Here is a 12,767-nt window from a genome sequence, read left to right on the forward strand (position 1 = left end):
GAGAAGTCACCCTTAATACAGAATTGCTACCAAAGACATTTTCACTTTTAAAGGAGGAGCCACAGGCAGGAAACTGATGTGGTAGTGAAGGCAGGCTTGAGTGCTGACGGTAGATTCACCATGGTGAGAGGCAGGCCCTTGTGCATCAAGGGTAGGTATGAGATAATCAGCAAAACAAACAACCACAGCAAAGGAACAAAGCTAGAAGAGTATTTTAAAGCAGTCAAGAAATCATCCATACTGCAGGTCACAAGTTGGCCAAGTTGGCTGTTTCCCAACCTTTCCTTTTCCTTTTATTTGCAGATAAAGCCATTCATCCCTGTCCCCATTCCTAAACTCTACATTTTTTCCTATCTAGTCTGTGCTGCTTTTTGCATGCCTACTAAAATGCAAGGAAAGTCATAGTCAGTCACATTTCTATACAAGTATGCCCTAAAGGATTCTTTGGGTGAGATCCTAGGCTAATGTAAATTACCATTGCTTCATAGAAGTCACTGAAGTTATCAACATATATATTAGCTGAGGACCTGAATCTTTGTGCTTCTGTATTTATATCTTACAGAGAAAAATTTCTGTAAGTAGAATAGTGTCTAATCATCTGGTTTCTTTTAAGTATCTTTCCTTTTGCTTTCTACAGAAAGATATTGCTTTTATTCCATACTCAGTTCTTTCTCTTTGTCCATCTGTTGATTTCAACAGCTCTAATTTTTCTCACTGCAAACTTTCTAAAAACAACCTTAATCTATATCACATTCATGCTAATGGGGTCTTTTCTGTGCATCCCATTTTAATGGTCCCTCTATATACCGTAGACTTCCAGAAATGAAAAATGAGAAACCCATTTATGCCTCTCATCCTGTCCTGATATATACACCAGAAACAGTGAGGACTGTGACCACGAGCAGAGGCTGAAACTTCACATCCCTGTGGATGCTTATTAATAGAAAATATGTCCCTATTTTGAGCCATATGTTCTGTTACACTTTTAACAACAGTCATATGTCTGACAAGCTACTTAGCATCAGCAAAAGAAGAAAATATTCTGAATTTTTTATAATACATTTTACAGATAAATAGTACTGCTATTATCCTATAAGTCCAGATAGGAAAATAAACATCTCAGCACCCAATATTTCAAAGGTGTATTGGTTTTGCATGGCCAGGTTTTGGATGGGCAGCAGGGGTGGCTTCTGTGAAGTGCTGCTAAAACTTCTCCTGCATCTGACAAAGCTGATGCCAGATGGCTCCTAGTTGACCCGTTGCTGGCCAAGGCTGAGCCCATCAGCAACAGTGGTAGCACCTCTGGGGGTAACAGATTTAAGAAGGGGGAAAGTTACTGTGCAACTGCAGCTATGAGAGAGGAGTGAAGACTCTGAAGACCCCACAGTCAGTGAAGAAGGAGGAGGAAGAGTTGCTCCAGGCACCAGAGCAGAGATTCCTCTGCAGCCTATGGTGAAGAACATGGTGAGACAGGCTGTCCCCCTGCAGCCCATAGAGAACCCCATGCCAGAGCAGGCGGGTGTGCCCTGAATGAGACTGTGACCTCTTGGGAAACCCACACTGGAGCAGGTTCCCGACAGGACCTGTGGACCTGTGGAGGGAGGAGCCCATGCTAGAGCAGGTTTGCTGGCAGGACTTGTGACACCACAGGGGACCCACGCTGGAGCAGCCTGTTCCTGAAGGGTTACACTGCATGGAAGGGACCCATTGGGGCAGTTCATGAAGAACTGCAGCCCACGGAAAGGGCTCACATTAGAGAGGTTGGTGAAGGACTGTCTCCCATGGGAAGAATCCCATCCTGGAGTAGTGAAAGAGTGTGAGGAAGAAAGAGCAGCAGAGACGACATGTGATGAACTGACCCTAACCCCTGTTCCTCATTCCCTTGTATTGCTCAGTTGGAGGAGGCAGAGAATCAGGAGTGAAGTTAAGCCTGGGAATCAGGGAGAGGTGAGGGAAGGTATTTTGTTATTTGATGCTATTTCTTGTTATCCTGCTTTTCTTTGTTAATAATTTGAGTCTGTTTTTCCTGTGATGATAATTGGTGGAGTGATCTTTCCCTGTCCTTATTTTGACCCATGAGCCTTTTGTTGTATTTTCTCTTCCCTTGTCCACTAGAGGGGGAGAGCGATAGAGAAGCTTTGGTGGGCAACTGATGTTCATCTAGGGTCAACCCGCCACAAAAGGAATAGAGTCCTGTTTGCTTGCATATTCACATGTGCTTTTACTAAAGAAAAACATGACCTAAAAGCCACTTGTGATAACAGTGACATTTAAGATGAATATAAAATAGAGTAGTCAAAAATGTGTTTGATGCATGAGGTTAAGGATGGAAGCCTCTGTACTGATTCAGCTAATGAGCCTTATTTTATTCATCTAATGTTACTGCTGCCAGGGATGTATCAGTTCTATGACACTTTTAGTGACCTTTCAGGCACAGCCAGGATAAAATGCCTGCAGAAAGGGCAACCTTCTGCATGCTTTAAGAAACTAGTTTAGAGTCCACAGGGAGCTTTTAGCACAGTCTGGACACCACAGGATTTGCCACCATGAAGAAAGCTTGCTACAAAGAAATTAATGAAATCCTTTTGTGTTGGAGTTCACTTTCTATTACTTCCCTTTACCTACCTTGCAAAGTTTGTTGTTGCATGTAAGAAGCCATTGTATGCCTACAATGAGGTCACAGTAGTACTCTCTGCCCCACTATCATTTGGTTACACACATGGGAACTTTCATAGTGAGTTGAATACAGAAATATCTCTACGAGCTTGCCTTCTTTGTCGCTTGACAATCTGGCTTGTTAACACTCCATGCAACAATTACTCTGTGCAACAGGGCAAAGCCATAATGCATGAAGAGATATTTGGCATGCATCTTTCTGTTGTGCCCACACAAACTCATTTTGCTCAAAGAAATCTTTTTCTTAACACATTGGTTTAGCTTTCTGGAAACAACCCTAAAGTCACCCTCAAGACCTTTTTTACTCCACAACTGCAAAAGAGAGTGTCTATACCTGCAGCCTGCTAATAATGGTTTACCAGTTGCTTGAAGGGTCTAGGAAAGTACAGAAGAAATAGAAGCCTGGACTAATGTTATAAGTAACCTCTGTAAAGTGACATGGGTTGACAACAGTGAGACACTCAATCTAACACAGGTATTTTCTGACTTGTGATCACATGGATCAAGGGCAACCAAAAAAAAAAGAAAATGAGGTGAGCAAGCATCAAACCATATGCAACAAAGATATGTTCATTTTTTTTTCTACAATCTTTGTATTTGAACAGAGGGGTTTTTTCCTCCCAGCCTAGCATTTCACTTAACAATTTTCTTCATTCTGTGCCTATAAACTTAGTATGCTTCCAAAGACATGATCACATTTTGATAAAGATATCCTGATGGTTATAGACAGTGAATAAGCAGAAAGCAACAAATGACATTTATCTTGATTTTAGCAAGATTTTGATGCTATAGAAGATTTTTAAGAAGGACAGGGAAGTACTGCTCAGATGCAACCATCATAGGTTGCATGCAGAATTGTTTAAAGCTCTATTTGAAATGTAGTTATAAACCAGATGGGATGACATTTCAGATGGGATCCCACTGGGACTTCAGCTAAGGAAATAATTCTCTTCATTATTTTTGTTAACAACAAGGAGGATAGAGGCAAGAACATTTGTAAAATTTCAGATTAAAACAGACTGGAGTTCTAGTGAAGATAGGCTTAGAAGTCAAAATGATCTTGAGAAATGACTTGAAATCAAGAAGATGAAATTCAGTACAGATAAGTGCAAAAGAACTCCTGTGGAGAAGAATCAATCATCTTCAAATAAAACATGGACTACTTGGCTAGACCTACAGTTCGTATCATAACAAAAAAATAAAAACATAAAAATAAAGATCTGATTGTTAAGTGTTTGTACGTTGCTGTTGAAAAAAGAAATTAGGGAAAAAACCCAAACCAAACAACACCACAACAAAAAAATCACAAGGTAAAAAGGAAACAAACTAAACAAACCAAACAAACCAAAACTGAGTTATTCCAGGTAATGTATAGAAACTACGGGCAGTTGCCCAGTTAGTCCTGATTTGTTCACTCTACTGTAAGAAAAGCCTAAGTAGACTGAGGAAGGATCTTCGGGCTTTGAAATTTAAAGGCTTGGAAAACATGAGCTGTGAGAAATATTTGAAAGAACTAGGTTTGCTTAAACCTGGAAACAATAGATAGCATGAAATACCTTTTGAAAATGCTTAAAAGCAGTTGTAAGAGAAAAAAAGAAAAAGAGAAGCTCATTTTCCTTCATATCTATAGGGAGAAAAGGCCAAAATGCAGAAAAGTAGTTAATTTTCAGGAAATTACATTTAAATTAGATATTAGAAGTTAGGCACAGGAAAAAGCAACACAGAGAGACTATAGTACCTCCTTCATTAGTGATACCAGGAATTAATTTAGTAACACGTCATTCTGGGATACGAGTATGCATAATGCTGCCACAGTGAACAGAGTCAGACAAATTATTTCTGCAGGGGCCGTTCTTGCCACTGAAGAATGACTTGATGACAGGTTGAACAAGTGTGTGGTTGCAATGTACTGTACCCATCCAGTCTAGTGTTTTGATAGCTCTTTACTTGCAAAATAAATGGAGGACAGAGGTGTACAAGAATTTGATATTTTTGTACCGTGTCTAGGATGCATATGACTGCTTTGATAAGTGTGGCTAAGTGTGAGACACATTGAGGGGTACCTTAGTATAAAATAACCTTATAAATGCAAGTTTTAAGTATTCCAACCACTGTGGAGGTTCTCAAACCAAGGGTAGTAATTTTATTTTTTTTTTGTGATTGTTACTGCATTTTAGATCCACAAGAAGCTGTCCTCCATCAAAGAACCTTTTCTTTTTTTTCTGCTTTTAATGTACACAGATCCAGTCTGTCAGTAGCAGTGTCCAAGACATGTGAAAAATGCATTTCCATAGCTTTAGCCCTTTTCTATCAAAGTAAAGTCAAATTCGCATCGCTGACGTAAGAGATAATTTTTCAGAATTGAGAACTGCCCACGAAGAACCCCTAAAAGCCAATAGCTGAGTCTCCTGGGACAGAAAGGAAAAAAAGGGCACCATTTTACCTGTGCAAAAAAGTATTATAGCAGAGAAACAGGGGTCTCAAGCTTAGGTGAGCTTGAATTTCCCTGGAAATTGTTTAAAACAAGCATGCAAAGACCATCAGGAACTTGCAATGGTTTGAATTAATAAATAACTCCCACTCTGCAACCTTCTTGCAGACCTTCAGTGCCTTGAGAGAAATAGGTTTCCTTGCATCTGAGAAGTTTCATCTCTGAAGCTGAGATAAATTGTTCCAGCTCTCTGTTCATGCATTTCAATCCAAGTGTCAAAGCAAGGAATCAGAGAAACTTCTCTCTCTCAGACTGAGTTTGATCAATGTGTTCCCTTCTCTACATCAATGGTATGACAGGAAGCCAGACACAGTAATCACAGTCAGAATCAATGTATTCATGCCAATAAATAATGGTTTTCAGTATTTGTGGTGTCTGAATAGCATGTTCTTTTGTATTACAGTGAGGTGGTCTGCTTGAAAAAGAGGGATGTGTGGCTATTTCTGATGGCTGTTATAAATCTTATATTGTCTTTTTGTGGGTTTAAAAAGGAAAAACAGGGGACTTTGACTTTCTCTCCTCTTTTAGGCTTTTTCTGCATCGTCACAATTAGCTTGTCTAATTTTAACAGATTATTAGAGGACTCATCAAAAATAATGTATGTGCTGGGTGGTTCTTGAATGATAGGGCCTATCACTTCTGAAAAGATGTTGCTAATGCAAGCAATTTTCCCCCTTTCAGTTGACTTCATAGGTGGATTTGACTCTTACGGCTATCAAGGTCCACAGAAGACATCTCATTTACAACTACAGCCCATGTATATGTAAGTACTTAACTTCTAAGATATTCGGCAGAGTGGCAGGCTGATGTTAAAGGATCATTAAGCTGAAAGATGGCATGACTTAAAAATTCAGAACGCGCAGAAGCCTTTTTTTATGGACTGAATTCAAGCTACACTTAAGCACCAACATTGCTCTTCTGTTGAATTATAGTGATTTCTTGGGGCAGGATATCATATGTCACAGTTATTCAAATAACACCCAGCTCTCACCTGATTTTTCCCTTTTTTCATTCAAGCAGGTTCCACTCAGAAGCAATGAGAATTTAGTGTAAAAAAAAAAAAAAACTACTCAGATATGACAAACCTTGGTTGGAAAAAAAGTGGGTTTTTAATAAGATTTATCAAAAGTTCAGCAACTTGCTAATTTAGTGGATGCATTTAACATTTGTCTTACCAGAGCATCTGTTCACTGAGGCACTTCTGTACCTCCTTTCCAGTTTCCACATTTAAAAAAACCCAAAACAAATGTAACAACATATGAGTTTTAAAATCAGTTTGAATAGAAGACAGTATTTTACCTAACCAGTGAGTGACAACTCCATCCCAGAGTGCAGCCTGATATATTTGAGAAATCTCCTGATACTTTTGGATAATCAAATCTCCGCTCATACACACAACTGGGGTATATTCACACTAGAGCTAACACCCAACTACAGACTACTCCAGGAATAATCATCTCTAAATATTTTTTGTACTGATGCCAACTGCAACTCAGAACAGTCCTGACTGCTCAGATAAATCTTACCTCACTGCTGCAGCGTTTTGGAATATTTTTTATTTGCCATCAATAACCACACACTAAAAGCATAGCACTGAAGACTTCACAAAAGGGCAACATTTACTTTTTTTCCTTTGTTTCTCTTCTGAACATCTCTTTTGAGGAAAATAACTAAATTCAAGCAAACAGTAGGCGTTGCAACATACACTTCCATTCACCCTTGAATGCAATTTCGTTTCTTATGAGTAGTGGAAGCAAGTCTGTTAATTGATTAGTATATTTTTGCATGGAACTGGCATTTACTCCTTTATCATGGTACAAGCAGTCTGCAGTAGTGTTCAGGATTGGGCCCTTTGGGATCTTTACGAGCAACTTTTTAATAATCTCAAATTACAATAGGACATATCTCCAATGCCGTCTTAACTTCAACTTCCCATCTGTCTGTGTTCAAGTAAAGATTTTTCACCTGCACTTTTGGCACAGTGCTGTGCATTTAGAAAATGTTATTTCCTTCCTAGTATTATATGAAGCACATAGGTACTTAGAACAATTCTAATCCTATTTCTTTCTCAGTACACCATACCTTGTCATCAACATATGGAGCACTCTAGCTGAGATATTATCCTATTCTCTTTATGCTCTCAGTGTTTCTTCCAGAAGAACAGATTGCATTTACTGTGTATTTTCATACTGACTGGAAAGAAAGCTAGACCTGTGGAAAAAAAGAAGGCAATATTTTTAAGCTTGTAGCTGAAATGAAGAGATACATGATTAATCCATGCAAACTATGTTCCATCTTATTTCAATGCTGCATTCTCACTGGAGTATAGGTGATTTTACCATCTTCACAGAGAGACAGAAATCAGAATGTGAGCTGACATTTTGCGCAATCAACCCACAAAAGTATTGCCATATCCCAGCCGCACTCAATGACATTTGACGTTTCCCTCTGACTGTATAGTATTTGACAGGGTTCTCTAGAATTGCTACAATCTGTCCTAAAGAGGCTTTTACAGCATTTAGTAATACCTCTCTGTTTTCTACAGCTGAGGCACACCAGGAAAGCATGCATATGTATTCACACTGCAGTTGCTCTGTAAATATAGGCAGACCATATCCATACAGCAATATTCGTATAACTATTTCCACAACTTTATCAATTGCTAAAAAATGTCTTTTAATCTATAAGCAGCAGAAGATATATTAAGCATCCTCCCATCTAATTCCTGCAAAAGATCAAGAAAATAAAAATATAGCTTGTTGCCACCTCTTCATCCTTTACTATTCAGGCTCATACTGGGTGCAACTCATGTGGAGCTCTGGATTTATCAGAGAAATAGGAGACACTTGCCTTTAAATCATCTGATTACTAAGTATATCCAAAGGCACAATATCAATTCTTCTGTTTTCTGTGCTGTGGTAGTACCTATATGTGTGCTAGGCATGCTGCAAAAGGGAAGAAGATATGGCCTCAGCTTTGAAGAGCTCACCAAAACAATATCAGCTTCTAATGATGTACAGATTCTGTCAACATATAAATTTCAAAATGTAGTTCAGTAATATAGCACAGAGAAGCCCTTATATATTTACCAGATCAATTCATATACAGAACTAGTACAAATCTGAAAGACATACAGAATTGTGTAGTAGGTCTCAGTCATCATCCATGTACTGCTTGCTGATGTGAATTGATTTAGAGGATTGCACTGACAGAATTCCATCAACACAAACTTTTATTTCTATTCAAGTTAGACAGTTTTGCATCCAAATCAATTTTAACTGTCTTATACATGAACGATTTAATTATTATCCTGAAGGAATGCTGGGTTTAGTAATTGCTAACTATTAAGACACACAGTTTTGTAACCAGTTTCATCCTGTGTGCTGAAGTTAGCACTTCATTTTGTTAATTTGGAGGTTTTATTGAACCTACACAAACTCACTCGTGCAAATAATTATATTGATTTATTCAGGCTTCTTATGTTTACATTTCTATTGTGTCAGGACTTTTTTGTCCAAAGATTTATTATTCTTTTATTCGTGATATCTATCAAGCTCTACTTATACGAACATTCCAATTCAGTTTAAATGCACACAGTATATTTGTGTGGAATTTCATCAGTTATGCAAAACTACTCTGAATGAAAGGATTTTTACAGGAAAAAAAATCTTGATTTATGAAAAAGAAACATTATCTGTAGATAGTGAATTGAGGTGACTATCTCTGGCTACTATTTCCTTGAGTACTCTAGAAATATTAGCTTTGGGCTCACTTTGGGGTGTTTTCTCTATATTTTAGGCTTTTAGTTGCAATCACAATTCTCCTTATCATCTCTTCCAATTTCATATTTGTTTTAAATAAGTTTACTTTTTAAAGAGAAAAATATATTCAATTTAAAATTATGTTTTAAATAAAACACTGACTTTTTTTGGAGAATTCTTGTTGTGACATTTATCTACCTGTTATAAATCGGGTTTTTTTATTATTTAAGTGCCAACAGCGTGCTCTATGCTGTACAAGCCAAGAAGCCTAGACAGTCCCTTCAAAACGAATATGCTTTTTGAACAGAACGGGACAGAACCGATGCTCATGTACCTCCTTGCAGTGTGGCCACAGCTGATGTACTCAAAAGCAGCTTCCTGGCATTCTGTGCCGGAGATGCCAGTGCTCATTTCCAGACCATGGGAGAAGAACACAATAAGATGGCGGAAATCAGTTGACAAGAGAAAATTCTGCTCTTGGGAGGTGATCGAGGAAGGTGACTAAACACTCCCTGACACTGATTCTGCTGCACATGAAAAAACACAGTTGTAGTTGTGGAACAAGACTGCACTGCATGATCACTTTTCTTCTAAAAACAGTAGGAAGGAGGGAGGGGAGAGAGATCTTTCTTTATGTTCTTCACAGTAAACTTGTTTGCTCAAGAAAAGAAGAAGTGAAGCAAAAAAAAAAGCATGCGTGTCTGATGCTGATACCTAATGCACTGACAAAATTGCTCAAAAGTAGTGTAGCCCAAAAGTAAAGCTTGCTTTCCTCCCATTGTGAAGTCTAGGAATATTTGCAATATATATACTCACATGCACACACACACACACACACATACACACACACACACACACAAATAGGTATTTGTCTAGATAATTGCACATACCGAAGGTGCTGCCTACTTTACCATTCACTTAAAGCAGAAATGAAACACAAAAAAGACACTAAGACCGGCAGCTCACGTATAACCACCATGACACTCAGCAAGTTCATGCAGCAGAAATCTGCTGGGTAATGATGTCTTCATGTTTGTGGGATTCAGACTTCATGGACAACATTTCATTTAAATAAACTACCAGCTAAGCTTTGATTATGAACAAACAACATCTTGTCCATTTTAGACGGAAAGCTTTAGTCACAAAACATGGGTTTGGGACAACACTGTTAATGTGTACAGGGCTGTGGCACTTGCACATGCACCCTGCTTTGCGAGTGAGCCGAGGGTGGCTTTTCCCCACTCCTGCAATTCAGCCCTTCTGTCCTCATACTGTGTCACTTCTTGTTTTTACAGAGACAGCTACATATCTGATGGATTATATGTCAGGTCATCTTCCAGTTGACCCGTGGATGTATAGTCAAGATTATAATTAAATATAACTCCTATCTAGGATTGTTTAGAAAACCTGTGCTGACTTCTCTGACGATGTTCCAGAGAGAGCCAAGCAGCTCCCTGAGCAAATACTTTGTCTTTCTGTCCACTTCATCTTATGTGTAGCTGAACTGTTACTGGTTTGTTGCTTACACTTGCTTGCAAAGGGGCACCAGAACAGCAGGGCAGGGATCAGATAGGTATATGGTGGATTATAAGTATTGTTCTTTTTCTGTCTTTCTTCTAGGTCAAAGTAAACATGGGGAGTACCCAAGGTGGGCTGGAAGACCACTGTCAAAGAAACTGTTTCAGAATGGCCTCCTGATTCTTTAAAGAGAAAAAAATCCAATTTTTCTGCTAAAAGAAAAATATAAAACCTGGTTGAACAGTGAGACAGAAAACAAGAGACTTTCAGCCCCTCTTTCTAACAGGTACTAAAGGAGATGCCCCAGACCCCCACCTTGGACCTCCTGCCTCCCAGCACCAGAGGACAGAGCAGAGGCATTGGTGCCATCTTTTATCTCTTCCCTACCCCAGCCACCGCCAGCGTGACCCATCTGGATTAAGACATGAACTCGGTGCTTTTGGAGCCTCCTTCATACTTCTGGCCGCATCAAGTCTCCTTAGTCAACACGACACTGAAATACCAGGATGACCTTGCAGCAGAAGTCAATAGACAGCGCGTTGTTTGCCCTGAAGGCTGTACAGTTCATACTTGCCTTAACCCAACTGCATTGCACATTAGAGAAACTACGTGCAAGCTTTCTGAAGTTAACATGCTGCTGTTAATTCTGAACAATTTCTAAGTCAGTGGTTTTCTTCTGTTTGGTTTTGCTTTGTTTTCGTGTCAGGGAATAAGGCTCTGTTGCTCCATGGCTCCAGAGCGACCAAGTAGAAAACTGCCAGCTGTCTGATAAGTGCTTTACTTTTGAGACTCCACAGTGGTCAAGAAACAGTTTATAATGATTAAAAAGAAAAAGAAAGAAAGAAATAAGACCTTTGGGGGGTCAGGGTGAGGAAAGGGGTAACATAAACTAATAATTGAACCTACTGGAAATACGCAGCAGAAATAGTTCTTTAACCCACTGGTTTTATTTATCGCACTGTAGGTGCTTTTATAGCTATCTCTAAACGTCTTTTACTAACTACAGAGACATCTGCAGATTTCTATCAACAAAGGCCAACTGAATATGTACTAGCTACGTTTAGTCTTTTATATCTAATTTCAACTAAAAATTCTCTGTAAGTGAGCTTTTTTTTTTTCTAATTGCACCATAAGGGATCCATATATTTTATTTTTTGATTTCAGTTGAAGAGGGCGGGGAGGCACTAGTTGAGTTGAAGAAATATTGAAGACCTTTTTGGGGTATATTTGGGGGATCTGTTCTGTGTTAGAATGTGTATTTTATCTTCCTGTATTATTGTGGCTGAAAAAAAAAAACTGTGCTGTTACGTAGTTGGCAACAAGATGCCTTTGGGAATTTTGCTAGTAGGTCAATGTGTATATGAAATACTCTGAACTCCTAGGAACATATGTTTTATTCTACATCTGATCTGTATTTTCAAGAACATAGGTGGCTTTCACTAGGAAAACCCAATACTTTGCTCAGGTTTTTCAGAAACTTGGATTGTCATTGTTTCTTTGCTCAGACCTTGCATAGACAAACGCACGCACCTACCACACATGAAGTGACCACATAGGTTTTGAGGGCAAGAGGAAAGGTCAACACTTGGAAAAGCTTGAGGTACACCTGAGCAACTCCCTTTTCCTTGCTGGCCAAGCCCTTGCTCCAAAGGCCTGTGCGCTCACACCACTCACTCATCCCTGTACAAACCAGTGCCCTTTGCTGTGTCTGCATGGATGTACAGTGTCACAAGCAGCAACTCTGGACAATGACAGAGGGACAGTGAAAGCAAGATATGGGACATGTTCAGGAGCTATGCTTACATTGATTCAGTGAGATTTATATAGATAGATAGATATATATATGTAAGTGTGTGAATGTGTGTGTATGTCTATGTATATAAAATACACAGGAATAATTATTATTGGGGGCTGCATCAGCCAGGAAGATTCTGATGCAGTGGACCAAGGGCTCCTGTCTCAGATACTGCTGGGAATTTCCTGCATGAAACAGGCACGTACCCTAGGCCTGATCCTATAAAGCATTCACTGCTGATTTGGATCTCAAATTTAAATTTTCATACTTGGGGACCTGAAATTCTGAGTTCATTCTGGATAGAGCTGCTTTTCACCCCCTGGAAACCCCATGCAACTTCCGAGTGCCAGGATGAAATTTCCCATAACTTGAAAAATTCCAAAAGTTTCTACTTTTATGTAGTATTAAATATAGCAGATGTATAGAATTAAACATAACATAGAGGTTTAAATGGAATGAAAATGTCATAACAGGTTCTTTTATCTTTCCCTGTATACCAGTTAATCAAGATGATATTTCTATAAAA

General features: G+C 38.9%; 1 protein-coding gene across 2 annotated transcripts in view; it reads left to right on the forward strand.

The window, feature by feature from the left end:
• The window catches only part of NKAIN2 (Na+/K+ transporting ATPase interacting 2), a 546,586-nt gene extending 535,319 nt beyond the window's left edge, over positions 1-11,267 (forward strand). Inside the window, exons 6-8 of one of the 2 annotated variants that reach the window (XR_001877144.1) lie at positions 5,849-5,930; positions 10,549-10,732; positions 10,839-11,267. Coding sequence is in view for 1 of the 2 variants with exons in the window: in XM_017829635.1 (XP_017685124.1) it covers positions 5,849-5,930; positions 10,549-10,558 (92 nt within the window). In the remaining variant the exon portion in view is untranslated. Of the gene's footprint in view, positions 1-5,848; positions 5,931-10,548 lie in introns of both variants that reach the window. The other variant, XM_017829635.1, reaches the window with a different exon arrangement.
• The last annotated feature ends 1,500 nt before the right edge of the window (positions 11,268-12,767 follow it).

Source organism: Lepidothrix coronata, unplaced genomic scaffold, assembly GCF_001604755.1.
Source record: "Lepidothrix coronata isolate B3197 unplaced genomic scaffold, Lepidothrix_coronata-1.0 Scaffold5, whole genome shotgun sequence".
In the NCBI taxonomy this organism is placed as follows: Eukaryota; Metazoa; Chordata; class Aves; order Passeriformes; family Pipridae; genus Lepidothrix; species Lepidothrix coronata.